This window comes from Malus domestica, chromosome 11 (genome assembly GCF_042453785.1).
Source record: "Malus domestica chromosome 11, GDT2T_hap1".
Classification (NCBI taxonomy): Eukaryota; Viridiplantae; Streptophyta; class Magnoliopsida; order Rosales; family Rosaceae; genus Malus; species Malus domestica.
This window is the reverse complement of record NC_091671.1, coordinates 7214218-7236869: the sequence shown is the minus strand read 5'-3', so window position 1 is coordinate 7236869 and position 22652 is coordinate 7214218. Positions and strand designations below refer to the sequence as shown.

The following is a 22652-nucleotide window of genomic DNA, read 5'->3' as shown; positions in this document are numbered from 1 at the left end:
TCCCTTTACCTTTAGATAAGCTACTTCATGAGATGTTAAATGTTATTGATATTTAGTTGATATTGTTAATTTAATGTAAATATTATTATTTATCAATAAGTCCAAATAATAACTTGCACAGTATCTTCAGTTTTAACTGTCCGATTAAATCGAATGGCCCATACAACCCCCACACTTAGGTTTTTGGGTCCACCATTCATCATCATGAAGTCAACCGTGTTGTGTGAGTAACTCACACAAACGTCGGAGTATTCTTAAGCGTCCTAAGAAAGTTCCAATTATTCTCAAGCATCCTAGAAAGTTCGAGAAACTCACACATACATTTCCAGCCTCATCCTCAAGTCTGTTCTAGAAAATTCTTCGGTTCCTTATAAATATATCAAATCCGCTAATTTTGCAATCAGTCCAGCAAAAGCAATATTTCTGTAATAATTCTCAAATTTCTCTGCATCCAAACCAACCCCATCGGTTTTTCAGAATGTCGCTAATTCCCAACTCCCGACGAGGAAGCAGCAGCGTCTTCGACCCATTCTCCCTCAATCTGTGGGACCCTTTCAAGGATTTCCCGTTCCCTTCCTCCTCATCACTCTCCGCATTTCCTGAATTTTCTCGGGAGAATTCGGCTTTTGTGAACACTAGGGTCGACTGGAAGGAGACCCCCGAAGCCCATGTGTTCAAGGCGGACGTTCCGGGGCTGAAAAAAGAGGAGGTGAAGGTGGAGGTGGAAGACGACAGGGTGCTTAAGATCAGCGGAGAGAGGAACGTGGAGGAGGAGGATAAAAACGACAAGTGGTACAGAGTGGAGAGGAGCAGCGGCAAGTTCTTGAGGAGGTTTCAGCTTCCGGAGAACGCAAAGGTTGATCAGATTAAGGCTGCCATGGAGAATGGAGTTCTAAGTGTCACTGTTCCGAAGGCGGAGTTGAAGAACGTTGACGTCAGAGCCATTGAAATTTCGGGTTGAAATTGTGATATTTTTTTTTTAAAGATTTTATCTATGATTATCTGCTCAGTCACAAATATGTATCAGAAATAAGAGTGCCAAAGTTATATCACGAATATGTATTTGATTTTGAGCACTTATCCCTTTTAACTGTAGCAAGACGTAATATACCTAGGATTCATGGTCGTAGTCCCACCATTTCTAATGGAGCACCCAAATGCCGCGGTGTGATTGTTGGTTATGTTGCTTCTCAGGACTTCGAGCCACTTTCTTTGTACAGGGTAATGATACAACGGAGATGCAGATGGATGCATTATTTGGTGGTTCTGCTTGAAATTATGAACACCCATTTGCTGGATTGTGAATATTTGTTATGCTTGAGTGTTTAATGATAGTCCGAAAACTTTACGATTATGTTTTGTTTTGTATCTGCATTGAAGTGCAAGCACACGGATGCAGTTGGTTTCCGGAGTCGCTCTCTCACTTTTGATGTGATTTACTTTGTTAAAACCTTGCTCGGCTTCTTCACAATTGCATGGTACTTTCTTGTATTACACAGAGATTATTCCAATGACCTCCTCCCAATTACAACCGACTTTCTTATATGTAAACTACTTAGCTTCCTCTGTAAGCTATCATCTAACAACTTACAACCATCTTATCTACTATTATAGCATCTCAACCTTACATTTGTCCTATTGAGATGATGACAAGTGGCATCCTGATAATACCCCCCTTGAAAACTGACTTATTACAGCAGAAAACAGTAAAATGTGAATCCAAAGCAGCTGGAAAAAAATTGAACAGTACATCGAACAGGACTTAGAGATTAGCAACTTCTGGAAACTTCGATTTCAAGTCAGGATATGGTTCCCAGGTAGCGTCTTCTGGAGTATGATTCTGCCATTGGACGAAGACTTCCGTAATTGCAGCATTTCCCTTCTTCACCAACCTTCTGTCTAGAATGGCAATTGGAATGTCCTGTAATATTCCTTTCTCAGTAATGATTGGAAGTGGCGTGGTAGGGCTATGCTGAGAACCCAAATGCTTTTTGAGACAAGAAACATGGAAAACTGGATGCAGTTTGGAACTGTCAGGAAGCTTCAGTTTATAAGCCACATGTCCCACTTTAGCTATCACCTCAAAGGGTCCATAAAAACGAGGTTGTAATTAGAGATGGGTAATGTTATGGGGGCGGGTAACTGCGGTTAATTTACCCATAACCATTTATATTCATACCCGTATAACCATTTATCCGTTGGGTAATTGCCTAAACTGTTATACTCATATCCATAACCGTATACAGATTTAACCGTAACCGTTTAATACCTGTTTACCCATTTATCTTTTTTAACCTGTTTATCTTTTTTTTTTAACCATTACCTTTTTTTTCACCAGTCTACATGTTTTTTAACAACTTGAAAATAATAAAAAAAATTATCATAATTTTTTTTTTGACAATTAAACACGGTGCATTCATCATACATTTCCATATTTTAATTTTTTGAATCCTTATATCATTCCAATAATTTAAACAATAATTTACAGACGATATTTTTAACTGTTATCGATGAAGGTAAATATAATATTTGCCAAGTATTATTGGGTTACAAAAATTGTTTAGAAGACATTTCTGTCAAAGCATTTCTGTCAATTTCACGGTTACCCGCAAGGAATTTAAATTAATTTGGCCAATTCCTTAATGATGAGAATCATCATTCCTGTAGTAGTGTTATTGAGAGAATGGCCGATGAATTCCTTGCTAATTTATTGGGTGCTAAGTATTATTGAATCGAGAACATGGTTTGTGTTAGTTTTACATATATAAAATAAATGGGTAAATGGTTACCCGTTTATAACCGTGGTTAATATCCATAACCACCCACTTAAATTTCGCGGGTAAACGGTTATACTCATAACCGTTTATTTATCTAAACGGTTACCCATAACAGTAACCGTTTAATTTAAATAGACGGGTAACCGTGGTTACCCGTAACCAATGGGTATTTGCCCATCCCTAGTTGTAATTTGCTAAAGGAGTGAGAAGCTAAGGACATGTACTGATAAGGCACCAACCTCAAATATACAAAATCACCAACCTTAAACTGCCTTTCAGTTCGTTTCTTGTCAAACTGGACCTTCATTCTACATTGAGCTGCTATCAAATAAGCTTTGAGAATAGATAACATCATGTTTTTTTCCTGCAAGCATTGATCCACTGACGCTACCTTTGTAGTGCCATTTCCATAAGAAGGAACCACTGGAGGAGCCTGACCATACACTATCTCATAAGGTGTTAATTTGGTGGCAATGTGATAACTAGTGTTGAAACTCCATTATGCCCAAGACAACCAATGTAGCTATTTTTTAGGCTGCAAACTGCAAAAACACCAGAGATATGTTTCAAGACACCTGTTCAACACTTCTGTTTGACCATCGGTTTGAGGGTGATACCTTGAGCTAAAGCAAAGAGCTGACCCTTATAGTGCAAAAAACGTTTTCCAGAATTTACTCATAAAAATGGGATCTCTATCACTGATGATAGAACTGGGCATACCATACAACAACAACAACAACAACAAAGCCTTTTCCCACTAAGTGGGGTCGGCTATATGAATCCTAGAACGCCATTGCGCTCGGTTTTGTGTCATGTCCTCCTTTAGATCCAAGTACTCTAAGTCTTTTCTTAGAGTCTCTTCCAAAGTTGTCCTAGGTCTTCCTCTACCCCTTCGGCCCTGAACCTCTGTCCCGTAGTCACATCTTCGAACCGGAGCGTCAGTCGGCCTTCTTTGCACATGTTCAAAATCACCGGAGCCGATTTTCTCTCATATTTCCTACAATTTCGGCTACTCCTACTTTACCTCGGATATCCTCATTCTCAATCTTATCCTTTCTCGTGTGCCCACACATCCCACGAAGCACCCTCATCTCCGCTACACCCATTTTGTGTACGTGTTGATGCTTCACCACCCAACATTCTGTGCCATACAACATCGCTAGCCTTATTGCCGTCCTATAAAATTTTCCCTTGAGCTTCAGTGGCCTACGACGGTCACACAACACGCCGGATGCACTCTTTCCATCCAGCTCGTATTCTATGGTTGAGATCTCCATCTAATTCTCCGTTATCTTGCAAGATAGATCCTAGGTAGCGAAAACGATCGCTTTTTGTGATCTTCGCTAGATTGCTCCGGTCATTAGTGTGGATAAGTATATAAATGGATAGAGATAGGAAAGCAAACACAAGATGTACGTGGTTCACCCAGATTGGCTACGTCCACGGAATAGAAGAGTTCTCATTAATTGTGAAGGGTTTACACAAGTACATAGGTTCAAGCTCTCATTTAGTGAGTACAAGTGAATGATTTAGTACAAATGACATTAGGAAATATTGTGGGAGAATGATCTCGTAATCACGAAACTTCTAAGTATCGGAGTGTGGTGTCGTCTTGACTTGCCTTATCTGTCTCATAGGTAGATGTGGCATCTTCTCTAGAAGTACTCTTCCTCCATCCAGGGGTGGTATCTTTAACTGGTGGAGATGCACAAGGTAATGTATCAATTTCACTTGAAGCTTACTTGTAGTTTCAGGCTTGGTCAAGCGCGATACAAACCATGTAGTAGGAGTCCCCCAAGTCGCCGAGCTAGGGGGTCTGCTGAAAGAGGTGACAGACAAGGTAAGCAATCAGAGCTCCGACTGATTGTTCACCTTCTCCCCATCTTGCAGCAGCATGAAGGATAAAGAGAAGAAAAATGAGAAGAGATGATATGAGATACTTTTGCTTTTGAAGAAGTAACTTTCCACAGGCTTATTCTTGAACTGAGCTGGAGGGTTTTCTGGTTTCCTCCAGAGTATAAGGCCGACTGAAGAATTTGAGGGTCAAAACAAGTCCATCAAATCTAGAGTACGTTCCACCCTGCTGATATGGGATACTTTTGCTTTTGACAGAGTAATGAATGTATCGGCACGTGTGCTGTTACGCTTGTCTCCACATGCTTCCTTGTATCCTTCGCACTTGCCCTATCTGTTCCTCAAGCAGATGCGGAATCTTCCCTGGAAACATAAGATGTTGAAGATGAGTACTCGAGAGCAATGCCAGGTAAGTAATCAGGTAAGGGGTTCCAGGCAGTCAGTTCCTGGCTGGAAGCTTGATTCCAAGTGCTGACTGATTGCTCTCTTTCTCCTTGTCTTGCAGGTAAAAACAAGGCCAAAAGAAAAGACAGGGAAAAAGCATGATATGGGATACTCTTGCTTTTAACCCTGATGATATGAGATATTCTTGCTCTAGTATAGCTTGTTTGCAGAGGTATTATCGGGGGGAAAGAAAGCTGAATATTTCGAAAGGCTTCGTTGGGAGTGCCCTCTCAGATATGATGAAGGGTTGAGCATTTTTGCAAGTCTGCCTGTCCGTTGGGGATGAAGGTCGACATATATAGGAGTCTCCCTAACAACAAGTAGTAATGCTATTCCTTTACCCTGCTTGGTCATAGCACGGTAGTGGGAGCTGCCAGTTTCACATGTTTTAACTCTGTCAGAGCACTTTGAAAAAGTGGTATGTGGTATCTGGCTCTCGAGATTCGGAGAACGATGCCTCTTCGATTTTTGAGAAAGCAATCATGCTGGGGGTATGACTCTCGAGATTCGGAAAGCAGTGTCTCTTCGATTTTTGAGGAAGTAATCATGTTGGGAGTCTGGCTCTCGAGATTCGGAGGGCGGTGCCTCTTCGATTTTGGAGCAAGCAATCTTGTTGGGAGTGTTGTCTCGAATGTGAGTAAAGGTTGGGCATGTTTGCTAGTCTACCTTGCCACGAAGCACAAAGGTTGACACATAGGGACTTTCCAATTATCCAGCAATGGTACTGTTCCTTTACCCTCTCTTCGATTTTGAGAAAGTAGTCATGTTGGGAGTCTGGCTCTCGAGATTCGGAGGACGGTGCCTCTTCGATTTTGGAGCAAGCAATCTTATTGGGAGTGTTTTCTCGAATGTGAGTAAAGGTTGGGCATGTTTGCTAGTCTACCTTGCCACGAAGCACAGAGGTTGACACACAGGGACTTTCCAATTATCCAGCAGTGGTATTGTTCCTTTACAGTTGTGGGTAATAATATGGTAGCTAGACCTTCAAAATTTATGTGTCTAAACTTTTGTTAGTGCTGTTTCTTTACTATTCTTTTACCTTTCTTGGTCAGAGCGATGTAGTGGGAGCTGCAAGCTTCACGTGCTCAACTTTGGCAGAGAACTTTGGCAAAGTTATTTGTGGTACCCATGAGCTATTGTTGCGTGTGGGAAGTAGGTGATTGAACAGTAAGATTCATGTGCTTTCTACTTCACCAGAAGTCTTCGACAGAATGCCCATAATTTCTGCAAAGCTGAGTGTGCGTGTGACAGGTGCTGACAAGGCTAGAAAAGTAGGTGCCTCTTCGATTTCTGAGATCGGCCCTCGTGGTCTCTGAGCAGCCCAGCTTTTGAGAAAGCGAGCGCCTCTTCGATTGATTCGGAGAACGATGCCTCATCGATTTTTGAGAAAGCAATCATGCTGGGGGTCTGGCTCTCGAGATTCGGGGAGCAGTGTTTCTTCGATTTTTGAGAAAGTAATCATGTTGGGAGTCTGGCTCTCGAGATTCGGAGGGCGGTGCCTCTTCGATTTTGGAGCAAGCAATCTTGTTGGGAGTGTTTTCTCGAATGTGAGTAAAGGTTGGGCATGTTTGCTAGTCTACCTTGCCACGAAGCACAGAGGTTGACACACAGGGACTTTCCAATTATCCAGCAATGGTACTGTTCCTTTACCCTCTCTTCGATTTTTAAGAAAGTAGTCATGTTGGGAGTCTGGCTCTCGAGATTCGGAGGACGGTGCCTCTTCGATTTTAGAGCAAGCAATCTTATTGGGAGTGTTTTCTCGAATGTGAGTAAAGGTTGGGCATGTTTGCTAGTCTACCTTGCCACGAAGCACAGAGGTTGACACACAGGGACTTTCCAATTATCCAGCAGTGGTACTGTTCCTTTACCCTTGTGGGTAATAATATGGTAGCTAGACCTTCAAAATTTATGGGTCTAAACTTTGTTAGTGCTGTTTCTTTGCTATTCTTTTACCCTTCTTGGTTAGAGCGATGTAGTGGGAGCTGCAAGCTTCACGTGCTCAACTTTGGCAGAGAACTTTGGCAAAGTTATCTGTGGTACCCATGAGCTATTGTTGCGTGTGGGAAGTGGGTGATTGAACAGTAAGATTCATGTGTTTTCTACTTCCCCAGAAGTCTTTGACAGAATGCCCATAATTTCCGCAAAACTGAGTGTGCGTGTGACAGGTGCTGACAAGGCTGGAAAAGGCTGGAAAAGTAGGTGCCTCTTCGATTTCTGAGATCGGCCCTCGTGGTCTCTGGGGAGCCCAGCTTTTCAGAAAGCGAGCGCCTCTTCGATTTTTGAGATCGGCCTTCGTGGTCTTTGAGCAGCCCAACTTTTGAGAAAGCAAACGCTTCTTCGATTTCTGAGATCAACCCTCGTGATCTCTAAGCAGCCCAGCTTTTGAGAAAGCAAACGCCTCTTCGATTTCTGAGCAGGCGCCTCTTCGATTTCTGAAGCTTCGTCGAGTGCAGATTTTTATAGGGGCTGGCATTAAGTTCCAAAGCACACTTGAATCTCCACCAGTAGAAGCTTCATTCTTGCACTTCTAAGATCTTGATTTGTCCGACCTCTTCTCTCTTCAACACCTTTGAAAATGTCTGGCCCCTCCGACCGTCGTTTTGACTTGAACCTTGTTGAAGAGGCAGCCCCGCCTTCTCCAGACAACATATGGCGCCCATCCTTCGTCTCCCCTACTGGTCCTCTTACCGTTGGGGATTCCGTGATGAAGAATGATATGACCGCTGCGGTGGTGGCCAGGAACCTTCTCACTCCCAAAGATAACAGACTACTTTCCAAACGGTCTGATGAGTTAGCTGTTAAGGATTCGCTGGCTCTCAGTGTTCAGTGTGCAGGTTCTGTGTCTAATATGGCCCAACGCCTATTTGCTCGAACCCGCCAAGTTGAATCATTGGCGGCTGAAGTGATGAGTCTCAAACAGGAGATTAGAGGGCTCAAGCATGAGAATAAACAGTTGCACCGGCTCGCACATGACTATGCTACAAACATGAAGAGGAAGCTTGACCAGATGAAGGAAACTGATGGTCAGGTTTTACTTGATCATCAGAGATTTGTGGGTTTGTTCCAAAGGCATTTATTGCCTTCGTCTTCTGGGGCTGTACCGCGTAATGAAGCTCCAAATGATCAACCTCTGATGCCTCCTCCTTCTAGGGTTCTGTCCAGTACTGAGGCTCCAAATAATCCCCCTCCGGTGCCTTCTCTTTCTGGGGCTCTACCGACTGCTGAGACTTCTCCTAAGCAACCTTTGTGAAGGCTCCCTCGTGTGTGCTTATTTTGACTCATGTATATGTACATATTTGTAGCTTATCGGGGATATCAATAAATAAGCTTTCCTTCATTTCAACGTATTGTGTTAAATACACCAAAGCCTTCTTCGCTAAGTTCTTTGAATTTTCTTTTGTTAAAGCTTGTATGTTGAAGCTTTCTGAGTGGAGCGTGTAGGTTGGGGTAGTGTTCCCTTAATTTCCCGAGTGAGGAAAACTTCTCGGTTGGAGACTTGGAAAATCCAAGTCACTGAGTGGGATCGGCTATATGAATCTTAGAACGCCATTGTGCTCGATCCTGTGTCATGTCCTTCGTTAGATCCAAGTACTCTAAGTCTTTTCTTAGAGTCTCTTCCAAAGTTTTCCTAGGTCTTCCTCTACCCCTTCGGCCCTGAACCTCTGTCCCATAGTCGCATCTTCTAATCGGAACGTCAGTAGGCCTTCTTTGCACATGTCCAAACCACCGTAACCGATTTTCTCTCATCTTTCCTTCAATTTCGGCTACTCCTACTTTACCCCGGATATCCTCATTCCTAATCTTATCCTTTCTCGTGTGCCCACACATCCAACGAAGCATCCTCATCTCCGCTACACCCATTTTGTGTACGTGTTGATGTTTCACCGCCCAACATTCTGTGCCATACAGCATCGCCGGCCTTATTGCCGTCCTATAAAATTTTCCCTTGAGCTTCAGTGGCATACGGCGGTCACACAACACGCCGGATGCACTCTTCCACTTCATCCATCCAGCTTGTATTCTATGGTTGAGATCTCCATCTAATTCTCCGTTCTTTTGCAAGATAGATCCTAGGTAACGAAAACGGTCGCTCTTTGGTATTTCTTGATCTCCGATCCTCACCCCTAACTCGTTTTGGCCTCCATTTGCACTGAACTTGCACTCCATATATTCTGTCTTTGATCGGCTTAGGCGAAGACCTTTAGATTCCAACACTTCTCTCCAAAGGTTAAGCTTTGCATTTACCCCTTCCTGAGTTTCATCTATCAACACTATATCGTCTGCGAAAAGCATACACCAAGGAATATCATCTTGAATATGTCGTGTTAACTCATCCATTACCAACGCAAAAAGGTAAGGACTTAAGGATGAGCCTTGATGTAATCCTACAGTTATGGGAAAGCTTTCGGTTTGTCCTTCATGAGTTCTTACGGCAGTCTTTGCTCCTTCATACATATCCTTTATAGCTTGGATATATGCTACTCGTACTCCTTTCTTCTCTAAAATCCTCCAAAGAATGTCTCTTGGGACCCTATCATACGCTTTTTCCAAATCTATAAAGACCATGTGTAAATCCTTTTTCCCATCTCTATATCTTTCCATCAATCTTCGTAAGAGATAGATTGCCTCCATGGTTGAGCGCCCTGGCATGAACCCGAATTGGTTGTCCGAAACTCGTGTCTCTTGCCTCAATCTATGCTCAATGACTCTCTCCCAGAGCTTCATTGTATGACTCATTAGCTTAATACCCCTATAGTTCATGCAATTTTGTACGTCGCCCTTATTCTTGTAGATAGGCACCAAAGTGCTCATTCGCCACTCATTTGGCATCTTCTTCGTTTTCAAAATCCTATTGAAAAGGTCAGTGAGCCATGTTATACCTGTCTCTCCCAAAAGTTTCCACACTTCGATTGGTATATCGTCTGGGCCTATTGCTTTTTTATGCTTCATCTTCTTCAAAGCTACAACCACTTCTTCCTTCCGGATTCGACGATAAAAAGAGTAGTTTCTACACTCTTCTGAGTTACTCAACTCCCCTAAAGAAGCACTCATTTCATGTCCTTCATTGAAAAGATTATGAAAATAACCTCTCCATCTGTCTTTAACCGCGTTCTCTGTAGCAAGAACCTTTCCATCCTCATCCTTGATGCACCTCACTTGGTTTAGGTCCCTTGTCTTCTTTTCCCTTGCTCTAGATAGTTTATAGATATCCAACTCTCCTTCTTTGGTATCTAGTCGTTTATACATATCGTCGTAAGCCGCTAACTTAGCTTCTCTGACAGCTTTCTTCGCCTCTTGCTTCGCTTTTCTATACCTTTCACCATTTTCATCAGTCCTCTCCTTGTATAAGGCTTTACAACATTCCTTCTTAGCCTTCACCTTTGTTTGTACCTCCTCATTCCACCACCAAGATTCCTTTTGGTGTGGGGCAAAGCCCTTGGACTCTCCTAATACCTCTTTTGCTACTTTTCGGATACAACTAGCCATGGAATCCCACATTTGGCTAGCTTCCCCCTCTCTATCCCACACACATTGGGTGATTACCTTCTCTTTGAAAATGGCTTGTTTTTCTTCTTTTAGATTCCACCATCTAGTCCTTGGGCACTTCCAAGTCTTGTTCTTTTGTCTTACTCTTTTGATATGTACATCCATCACCAACAAGCGATGTTGATTAGCCACGCTCTCTCCTGGTATAACTTTGCAATCCTTACAAGTTATACGATCCCCTTTCCTCATTAGAAGAAAATCTATTTGTGTTTTTGACGACCCACTCTTGTAGGTGATCACATGTTCTTCTCTCTTCTTAAAGAAGGTGTTGGCTAAGAAGAGATCATATGCCATTGCAAAATCCAAGATAGCTTCCCCATCCTCGTTTCTCTCCCCAAAACCATGGCCACCATGAAAACCTCCATAGTTGCCTGTCTCCCTGCCCACGTGTCCATTTAAATCTCCTCCTATAAATAACTTCTCCGTCTGAGCAATTCCTTGCACCAAGTCTCCAAGATCTTCCCAAAATTTCTCCTTCGAACTCGTATCCAACCCTACTTGAGGTGCGTACGCACTAATCACATTGATAAGTTCTTGTCCTATTACAATCTTGATTGCCATGATTCTATCTCCTACCCTCTTGACATCTACAACATCTTGTACCAAGGTCTTGTCCACGATGATGCCAACACCGTTTCTCGTTCTATTTGTGCCCGAATACCAAAGTTTAAACCCTGAGTTTTCTAGATCCTTTGCCTTACTACCAACCCACTTAGTTTCTTGTAGGCACATAATATTTATCCTTCTCCTCACCATAACTTCCACTACTTCCATAGATTTTCCCGTTAAGGTTCCTATATTCCACGTTCCTAAACGCATTTTGCTCTCTTGAACTCTACCCTTCTGTCCTAGCTTCTTCACCCTCCCCCGTCTAATAGGATCAAAGTACTTCTTTTGTGTGTCCCGGGTAAAGTTGATAGGAGCATATGCTCCCAAACAACTTTGAGTGGAGTCGTTCGAAAAGAAGTTTCTATGGCCCCCTTGCTCATTTAACACTGCATCCGGGTGCCGATGGAGATACAGCGACCCTTGCTCACTTATCACTGTGCTCAGGCCACACAGCGCGCCACTTACGGGTGACGCCCTAGCTTTAGCGCGATTTTGTTCTGGATTCATTTTCATAAGGATTCGACGTGATCATGGAGTGCCGGCTGTCGACTACCTGACGCCCTCCCCCTCCTCCTTTATCCGGGCTTGGGACCGGCCATGTAAGACATAGGCGGAGTTAGAACTGGGCATACCATGCAACTTAAAAATGTTATCAATGAAAAGTTGTGCAATCATGGATGCTGTGAAAGGATGAGATAGAGCTAGGAAATGAGCATACTTGGATAGCTGATCTACTACAACCCAGATCATTGTTTTCCCTTTGCAAGAAGGAAGCCCCACAATGAAATCCATGGAGATATCAGACCATACTTTGGATGGAATAGGTAATGGCTGAAGGAAACCAGCCGGAGATAAGGTTTCATACTTATGTTGTTGGCAGACACTACAAGATGCTACTAACTTTTTGATGTCTTTCTTCATTCCTTCCCAATAGAATGATCGTGAGATTCTTTCATAGGTTTTAAGAAAACCTTCATGGCCTTCAGGTGGGGTTGCATGATGTTCCTCAAAGATTTTTTATTTCCATGAACTACAAGGGCTGAGTACAATTTGACCATTGTACTTAAGAAACCCATTATCCACTTGAAACCTGAGATTGCCAAGTGGTCCCCCATCTGAGGTATCACTAAGAACTTTCTGTGTTTTTTCAATCACCCAAGTGTCTTTTTCAACATGTCTCATAAGGTCATCAATCCATGTTGAATAAGGGTAGGAAATAGCTGCACAAACAATGGAATCACACCGGAACTCAATAGTTAGATCAGTAGTTAAAGGACTACATGATAATGCATCAGCAGCTTGGTTGTCACAGCCTTGCTTATATTGAATTTCATAATCGAAGCCCATGAGTTTAGACACCCATTTTTGCTTAAAAGGTGTGTGAGCTCTTCCTTGTAAGAAATATTTCAAGCTGTGATGATGTGTGAGAATTATAAAATGGTTCCCCACCAAATAAGACTGCCATTTGTGAATTGCATGAATGATTGCCAACATTTCCCGTTCATATGCTGACATAGTTTGATTTCTGGGGCTAAGGGCTTTGCTTGTAAAAGCAATGGGCCTGCCTTCTTGTTGTAATATTGCTCCAATGCCATGTCCAGATGCACCACTCTCAATAATGAAGGGCTTACTGAAATTAGGTAGAGCTAAAACTTGAGGGGAAAGCATGGCTACTTTAAGAGTGTTAAAGGCCTGTGTAGCTTCCTCAGACCAAATAAAACTGTCCTTCTTGGTCAAGGCAATCAAGGTACCTATAATTTTGCCAAAATGGGGAATAAACTTTCTGTAGTAGGGATAGGCCAGTTAGCAATTGAATCCAACTTGGTAGGGTCGGCAACTACCCTATCTTTGGACACAATATGTCCCAAATATTCAACTTTATCCCTCCCATAGGCACATTTCGATTTCTTAACAAACAAACTGTGAGCTTTCAACAGATCAAATACTACCCTCAAGTGTTGCAGGGGCAATTCCCAAGTAGCACTATATACCAAAATGTCATCAAAAAACACCAAGATGAACTTTTTCAAAAATGGTCAGAAAATTTCATTCATCAAACACTGAAATGTGGCAGGAGCATTCGTTAAACCAAATAGCATGACCAAAAATTCATAATGGCCATCATGTGTTCTAAAAGCTGTATTCTCTATATCATTATGATACATCCTAATTTGATGATAACCAGCTCTTAAATCTAGAAATAATTGAACACCAAACTATTCATCCAGAAGTTCATCAATCAAAGGAATTGGAAATTTGTCTTTGATAGTGATGCCATTCAGACCCCTATAATCCATACACATCCTCCATGTCCCTTCTTTCTTCCTCACTAACATTACTAGAGATGAATAAGGGCTATTACTTTCCCTAATAAAACCAGCTTGTAAAAACTCCTGAACACATTTTTCAAACTCTGATTTTTGCACTGGACCATATCTATAAGGCGTATTTGGAGGTTTACTTCCTGCTATCAAGGGAATTCTATGATCATGCAACCTATTAGGAGGTAAGGTATTAGGGGTTGCAAACAATATCTCATATTCCCCCAAAAGGGACTTTAAGTCTTGTTGTTGCAGCTTAGTGAGATGTTGAGAACTTAGATCCCCCAATGTTTGCTCCGGAGAATAACATTGCATAGTAGTAGGTCCCATTTGATAAAGAACTGCTCCTATTGTGTTTTCCTACTGCAAAAGTTTTTGCATCTGCAATGCTGATATGTCTTCAAGCTGATGTAAGGAAGATCCTGGACTTGTAATACAATATGTATGAGACCCATTTAAGAATTTCATGTAAAGTTTATCGAAATCCCAGAGAATGGGGCCAAGGGTTCGAAGCCATTGTACCCCCAATACAATTTCACAACCCCCTAAAGGAATGGCATAGAGATCAGTTATACAACTGAAATCCTAAATTTTCACAGTAGTTTGAGCTAATGTTCCTTTCGTAGCAACTCGTCCCCCATTTGCAGTTTAACATTGAAAAGATATGCAGTATCAAGATACCCCCTGAGTCTTTTAACTAATCCCAAATCAACAAGGTTATGAGAACTACTAGAATCAATGAGTATAGTGACTGGACAGTTTTTAACAAATCCATTGACCTTCATAGTATTAATTATAGGTGGAGCTGGGATGCCAAAAATAGCACAAACAGTTATCTCTGGTTCCTCATTCTCTACTTCCTCAGCACACTCATCACCCATCTCACAGTCTTGAACATCAAGAAGATGCAACTGTTTCTTTTCACAAGTATGGCCCCTCACATATTTCTCCTTACAGTGAAAACACAATCCATTATTTCAACAATAATCCACTTCTTCTGGGGTCAATCATCGTACATTAGGAGTTTTAGTACGAATATCAGCCAATGTTTGGTTACTAACATTCTGCAAAACTGGTGATCTAAAATTGGGTTGAATTGTAGGTGATTTATAGAAAGTTTTCACCTTGAGATCTGTAAGCTTGGCATCGATCTGCTGAGATAATGCAGCAACTTCCAGCACATCCTTAGGTTTGAAGAGCTTCACATCAAGTTGCAATTCCGGCCTAAGACCCCCAATGAAACAAGATTTCAACAAAGCAAGGCTGATATCTTTGGTACGATTCGATAAATGTCAAAATTCCAACAAGTAATCTCGGAGTGTCCCAGTTTGCCGTAACTTGACCAAACTTTCAGCAGAGTCCTCGAATTCGGAAGGTCCAAATTCTTGACAAAAAACCTTGGTGAAATCCTCCCAATTAGGATAATTGGTTAGACAATTGGCCCACTGGAACCATTGAAGAGCTTCCCCTTCCATGTGGAATGAAGCCATTTTCACCTTCTTAGCATCTTCGATGTGGTAGAAATCGAAATAATGGTCGCCTTTATAGACCCAACCCAAAGGATCATCACCTTCCATGAACCTTGGAAAGTCCATTTTCAGAAATGCCCAGCAATTTTGAAGACCCAAATCGTGGCTACCACATTGTACTTCGCCCTGTATCTGAGGATTCAGCGGTGTTGCCTCGGACGATTCGCCGCTGCAAGAACCGCCTTTGGCTGCCATAGATTGCAGCTGCATCATGATCATCTCTTGGTTGTTCTTGAGCTTAGCTTTGAGATTGGCGAGCATGGTTTCCAAAGTTGACACTCGCGATTCCATGGTGTTCCAGGGTCGGCGGGGCATACAACAATGAAAGATTGAGAGGAATCGACACTGGCTAATACCAATGTTAAAACCTTGCTCGGCTTCTTGACAATTGCGTAGTACTTTCTTGTATTAAACAGAGATTATTCCAATGACCCCCTCCCAATTACAACCGACTTCCTTATATGTAAACTACTTAGCTTCCTTTGTAAGCTATCATCTAACAACTTACAACCATCTTATCTACTACTATAGCATCTCAACCTTACATTTGTCATATTGAGATGATGACAAGTGGCATCCTAACATACTTCAAACTATGATCTTACTATGGGCATGCTACAACAGAGGCCATCTTGATAGTGTTTAGGTTCCTACTTTCGTGAGTTCAGCTTATTCGAATGATTACTTGTTAATTAGCTTCTTTCTTTTGATGTAACTGTCACAATTGTTCTTATCATTTTGCTTCTTACTGGAATGCTGAATGAGGCAGATCACGTATATAGTAGAATGCGTATGCTTATATGAAATACGAGAAAATCTAGTAAAAGAACAAATCTTGTAGTCACCACTATTACAGTCCATCTGAACTCAAACATATCGATCGTTCTACGTTTATAGTTTTTACAGTCACACTTTTTGTGGCATTTACATTAGTGGAAAGTGCGAGGTCCAAAGCAAGCTAAAGGAAGTGTGTTTGTATGCAAGAATTGAGCTCCTATGTCGAAAAGTGGATATCTTGTGTGCCATGTATTTTTTATGTATGCTTCTAATAGAGATGTAAATGTTTACATTATGCATATGGATTAGTAAATGATGATGAGCATTTGCATTCTTTGATTCCGTCACAAGTTTATTTCGCTTATATATTTGGGAGATTTTCTAAACTCGAAGGATGATAATTTGGTAAAGTTCTTACGACCTTGCACGCTATACCCTCTGCAAAGGAAATATCCAAACTTAGGCCACAGGAAATATAATCTAGATAAGCTGCATCACATGATAATATAGATGGATTGGTCAAGACTGACTTGCTTGGTAACCAGGATGAGGAGAAGATATGCAAGAACAGCAAGCTAGTTCAAATTTCATTTTACTCATCATGGTAAGCAAATGGAACGACTTCTCGACGACATGACTTTTTTCCAGAAACAGAAATAGAAGATTGATGGCCTTTGAAATCACTTACAGTGATTGTATAGCATTTTCTTCTATATTTGTATGCTATTGGTTACACTTCATTATGTTTGTTCAAAATCCTCATGGTACGTTTCTTCATTATGTTGTGTTATGGTTGTAATTGCTTGTCATGTCTGACTGATATGTTATTTTCTGCCTATGCATAATTTTATTTATTTGATTTGCAGAACCTGCGAGATCTGTGGAGTAACTGCATTCAACATTTCCAGTGGCCAGATAAACGAGGCAAATAGCAGTACTGCCACAGCCGCATCAGCACCCATGATCCAGGTTGAAACCTGAACCATGTGGCATGGCCGCTGCATTATGAATTTCCTTCTTGCCTGCATGATTCTTGCCTTCGTAATTTCATGGCTTTTTCACTTCAAAGTGCTTTCATGAACACCAGCAGGGGAAAGAAAAAGGCTTCTGTGAATGTGTGGGGGTAAGTTGCAGTTCCAATCATCCTCTTGCTTGTGCTGCTACGTTGCTGCTGTACCCGTTCCTACTTTGCCGTACACACGCTCTCCGCCCCTCGTAATATAATATTCTACACGGATATCTATAACAAGTATATTATTTTTGGATAAATAGGGGTGACAACTTGTTTCCATTTGCAGTGCGTAGTCTAGCACATATTTTGCGTATGTGAATCTTATTTGTACAGTTAAGGACTCCCAGTGTGGAAAGATCCGGAGGAGATGCTGGTCAAGCCCTCGTACCTGTAAATTGTGAAGCATTGCTAATGAAAGCTACCGGCACAATGTGAAAGTATGTATTTTCTCAATGATCCTTGTAATACACAGGTTACCGGCACAAATGTTGTCAATTTGAAATCTTCGATCCATTCAAATGGTATGGCATTATTGAATATTATATGATTCACTAGGTAACGCCAAGTTTTGAGAGCACGAGAAAAAACTCTTAACTGCTTAAGTTACGAGTCATCTGTTAAAATTTGAAATGAATCGAGAACAAACAATTGTTATTCGGCGAACATCAAAACACATTTCCATGAGTTTAAACAACCCCCTTAATAATCTTATACCTTGATTTTTTTTTGGTATGAGAAGGTATTAGATATGCAAAATCAATGTGGATTCACGTTTTTTCCTCTCAAATCCTTGGTTGTTAGTAAACATACAATGAGAATGATATTCATTTCTTGTAAGCAAACATAATACGAGTTTTTCTTTTAATTGAATGATCGTTTGCACGAAGAAATCTAAATCATTTGAATGAATATTCAAACTATAGCATAACAAAAGAAACATACTACTTTAATCAACTGAACCTGAGCCCTGATGAACTATGAGTTAGAAAATAAATAAATAAATCCAAAAAAATAAGAAAGAAAAGGACAATTATATACGGCGGCCCACCATACAGGGCCTTTGTGAAATTATCGCACTACTTGTGGTGGAAGGAAAAAAGAAAGGGCAGTAATCCACTAACTTTTCCGGTTGAAAGTCCCCCCCTAAAAACAAAACCGTCCATCGCATATACACGCTATATTAACTCCTAAAACCCTAATTCGTACATTATTAGCTCAGTGGGATTTTTATTTTCTTCTGCTTTAGCTTCAAATCGGACGCTTAAACCCCTCTGCATTTACAGCAACCACTTTCAGCGCGTTCGATTCCATCCCGCCGAGTAAGATTACTTAAACCCTCTCTGCTAATTCATTCGGTTTCGAAGAAGTTTGTGTAAATTAATTTGCGAATTGTTCAGGTTCTAATGGCTGCCCCCAACAATGCGCCGACGGTTTTGGACAAGGAACAGGTGAGTACCCTTTTGCTTCATTGTTCCAAAGTTTTTACATTTTGTTCTCTAAAAATGAATTCAAGTTTTAGATTGGATTTAATGCATGCCCAAGGCTGGATTTTGGGGAAAGTTTTGGAAATTCATGGTTAGATTGTTCAATTGGTGTTGGGAATCTGGGTGTTCTGTGAGTTTGGGCGTAATCGAATTGGGTCTTATTTGTCTAATTGATCAATGATGGCGGTGTTTTGACATTAGTAAAAGTGAGACGTGGATATTTCTTGAGAGTTAGGAAGCAACAAGATGGTTAATTTTTACTCTGGTGTGATGGATTTTCTGTTCTTTGGTTTTGAATTATTGTTCTAAATTCGTGTTTTTCAAATAATCTCAGGTGGGTTTTCGAAAGACCTTAATTTGGTTTTAAACAATTGTGCAAATTTTTGGTATGGCAGAGAAGGAGATGGAATACAGGTTGAGTTGTTCAACAAGTAAGTTTTTGACGGCATTGTTAAATATCACGGCATACTAATCTAGTTTTTTTAAAGTTGGGTTTGTGCAAGGCTTATTATCTGAATAATTTAAGCTTGTCTCCTAGTTAGAGCAATTCTTTAGGGCCTTCTCGTTCACTATTATTTGTTTGTTTATTTTGACTTTCACCTGTGTCACTTCTATTTCCGTTGGAGATCATACTTTGTTCTGATGAGCATGTATGATTATGCGCAAAAGAACGAATGATATTTCTGAAGCTACATTATCTGGTAGTCTTGTGGCTTCAGTTTGTGAGCACTAGAGTACTTCTCACCCTTGTGTTATACACTTAGACTACCACATCTCGTTAGATTGTGCATTTTTAGTTAGGTATATGCAATTTTCTATCTGTGATACTTTAGCTTCCGAGTTATTCGGTTTTCATTTCTTTGTTTAATTGGTTCATTTATGCAGGCTCACCGTGGAATGTCCTCGACCCAAGAGGTAAAAATGATCTTCTCCTCATGGAAAGTACTCTGATGTAAGTTCTTTTTCCAAAATTTCAACTTTCAGTTTCGGGATTGATTCTTGATTTCAAACTTTTATTTGATTTTTCTGCCTGAATGCCGGAGATGAGATTTGTGGTAATTCTCTGAAGTTGTTGAAACCCCTAACAATCACGTTGATGTGAAAATGTGGTAGGAAATTGCATAGCCTGATTCCTTGTTTATTCTTTTGTGGCTTTCTAGCTTGTCACTAGAGTCATAAGATTTGGTTTAATTGGTAGAGCAATATTGTATGCAATATTTCCAGGACCAGAGATGAGTTATTTCGCATCTCCCCAATCTTTTGCATTTCTTAATGTTATTTTCCTTTCCATAACCTGTGTTTTGTTTGGGGTAAACGTGCTATAGAAATAGAATACATATCTTCAGTGAGCGTTCTGTTTCTCCAAAAACTCTTGGATGTCTTCTAGGTCTCAACCGTTTGGTGTCATACTTTCGCGATGTGGTCAAATTCTCTCTTGAAGTTGCTTGAAATTACCTTTTTGGTAGACAAGGCTCCTCAAGGGAGAGCTAGCCGGAGGTGTCAGTGGGCATTTCTTTCAGAAATGTTTTTCTTTATCAAATATTAAGCATGCCTAGATACATATGATTTCCGTTACGTTTAGGGGAAGAATAGATTTTATGAATTAATACCAGACCTTACAGTGTATGAACATATTCAGCTTACACTAGCTAGCCATAACCAGTGTTTGATAATATTATTTAGCTTACACGTGTATAGTCAATATTACAGTATATTCAGCTTGTCCATACTACAAACATGTCATTCCGCATATGTGTATGGTTAATATTAAAGAATATTCAACTTGTCCATGCTACGGACATGTTATTCAGCTTACACGTGTATGATTTATACTACAGTATAGTCATCTTGTCCCTACTGTGAGGATGCCCATTCAGCTTACACTAGCTACGGCTAGTGTATGATTATATTTTTCAGCTTACACTAGCTACAGCTAATGTATGGTTTTATCTTCAGTTTACACTAGCGTGTATGGTTAAATTTTCAGCTTACACTAGTTATCACTAGTGTATGAAATTGTATGCTATACCACCAGTAAGTATATTGGAGTATGCGTGCATGTAGTAGAGGGTTGATAACCCATTAGGTGTCGGGGATGTGGTTTTGAAATAATTATAACTTTTTCAGCAGGTTTTAAATTTGGGGGCCAAAACCTAATTCCAAAGGAAACTATGCCGATTTTTTCAGTAGATCATTTGAAGTTATTTTATTAAATTATATTTGCATGCACGTTATGGCTACGTCACTTTCCGGATGCAGGTCATCACGCCTCCATTTTGGTGTCCACCTTGACGTCCCCATAGGCAGTCAAGAGATGAATTCAAACAGTAATAATCGCAATCGAAATTAATTATACATATAGTAAGCAACGGAAACAGTATCCTCGTTATATGAAAGTAAGCGAATAGCCGAAGCCACAACCTTTTGTGATTGTTAACATCCTCGTTATATGGTGTCTTGTAGAATTCCGTCAGCTTCATTCTTCTCGGTATTAGAAATAAAAGAGAGATGTTTTCTTGAGATATAATTCGAGTTTCCAAAAAAAAAAAACAAAAAAACATATTTTAGTGTGCACATTGCGAGATACTTTAGTGTGCGCATATGCACACATAAGTGATTACGTAAATATTCCTTAGAGTGGCATTGAGGTCCCCCATCCATTTAGCCACTCTCAACGCGGTGTATACTTGCATTCGGGGATGTGTGGCAATAAGCTTTGGAGCTAATAGGCTTAAGTTTTGCACGTCATCAACCTCCAATAACTCCAAAGACGGCAACTTCAAAGTATAAGCTTCACCTTAAAAATACTTGAGTTTTGGCCGACGTTTAAGATTGATGGACTTCACTTTAGGTAATGTAATTATTTCATCGGTGCAACGACCCGCAGCGATTTCAAGTTTCCGAAGCTGCTTCCTGTGAACATCGGTTGTGAACTACCCGTCTCCCAAACACGCGTTAAACTTGGCAATATATCTAACCGCATGGACCTCAATTTATTGAATGCTTCAATGGAGTGACTACTTTCTTCATGCACCGGTCCCTTTAGTTGAAAAATCACTTCCATCGAATTACAGTTAATTAGAGGAAGATTTTCGAGATTATCATCATCATTTGAGTCCTCAAGATTAGGTTGTGTAACCTAGAAAATTAAACACGATCAACAAGATGACACAATACTAATTAAAAGATGTACTTATAGAGGTTAATTGAACCTGATTTAAAAGCTTACCTCCAGATTAATTGGACGTAGAAACAGGGGCGAGGAAAGAACTTGCAGGCAGCGGCAGGGTAGAGGGGTCACTTTGGGCTTTAAGGGCATTTTCGTGTTTTTGTCCGACCAAAAAAATATTTTGTTTATTTTTTTTATTTTTATTTATATTTAATACAATGATATATTTACACAAACTCGTCACTCCTAAGATTCGAACCTGATAATGAATATCACTAAATCGCAGTACTGAATGTCAATTTTTAAACAATGATATATTTATACAAACTCAAAGAGTATAGGAGAGGGTCGAGTTGGCCACTTCATAGACAACAAAATTTATTTCAAGATAGATATGTTGGGTACTACAATTCTAGTCACATTATAAATATATAATATCAATATTATTTGTAGTTTGATATAAATATTTAGACAATCAAAATTTGTCGTTCAGTCAAATAGTGCAAAAGAGATATTAGGATCAAATTTGAAATTTTCAAAAAGATGCTAACAAAATGCTCATTTCTTACTTTCTTACTTAGGGTGAAAAGGTAGAGTAAAATATTGTTAGCCAGTGAAAGAGAGAATCAAAGAGTGGAGGAGGAACTATTTTACGATTCATACGTGTAATCCTAGCTTAGGAGTCACACTAATCTTCTTTGTATCGTTCTAATTTTATGAGATGTCCATGAAGGAGATTTCATGGCGGTTTGCTCGTAGTGAATTTAAGAGAACATTGATGCTCGAACGATGAAGATTTTGGTTGTCAAATTGGGCTCTTATTTGCTAGGGAGTTCAGATTTCAATTTGAGCTTTTGAAGGGAGACACAAAAAGGGTGATTGATTAATTACGATCTCTAACGAAATCCAACACAAATCAGCATGATGGCATGACCAATGCTCCAAGACTTTATAATTTTAAGATGCAATCCAATTGTAGTATGAAAAAAATCACATTGTGGTATTTTGGATGTTGGAATCGGAACATTTGGTTCACCAAAATGACACTTATATAAGAAAAAGACAAGGATTGAGCTTTCCAGGTTCTTCTTTGCGATGGTGGCTCCACAAGTTAGGCCGATATCGAGCT

The 22652-nt window shown here is 40.4% G+C and overlaps 2 protein-coding genes and 1 non-coding gene across 3 annotated transcripts; 1 reads left to right on the top strand and 2 right to left on the bottom strand.

Moving 5' to 3' along the window:
• Positions 1-299: 299 nt before the first annotated feature.
• Positions 300-1181, top strand: LOC103412838 (18.5 kDa class I heat shock protein). The gene has a single exon (XM_008351360.4). It carries the CDS (start codon positions 479-481, stop codon positions 959-961), a length of 483 nt encoding a protein of 160 aa, XP_008349582.2. The 5' UTR covers positions 300-478; the 3' UTR covers positions 962-1181.
• A 581-nt stretch (positions 1182-1762) lies between these two features.
• Positions 1763-2191, bottom strand: LOC139189405 (uncharacterized). The gene is made up of 2 exons (XM_070808353.1): positions 2180-2191; positions 1763-2080 (listed from the first exon to the last, which is right to left on the bottom strand). Exons 1-2 carry the CDS (start codon positions 2189-2191, stop codon positions 1763-1765), a joined length of 330 nt encoding a protein of 109 aa, XP_070664454.1.
• Positions 2192-22157: 19966 nt separating this feature from the next.
• Positions 22158-22261, bottom strand: LOC114819866 (U6 spliceosomal RNA). Its single transcript, XR_003767165.1, has one exon. It is a non-coding gene; the product is annotated as a U6 spliceosomal RNA (small nuclear RNA).
• Positions 22262-22652: the final 391 nt, after the last annotated feature.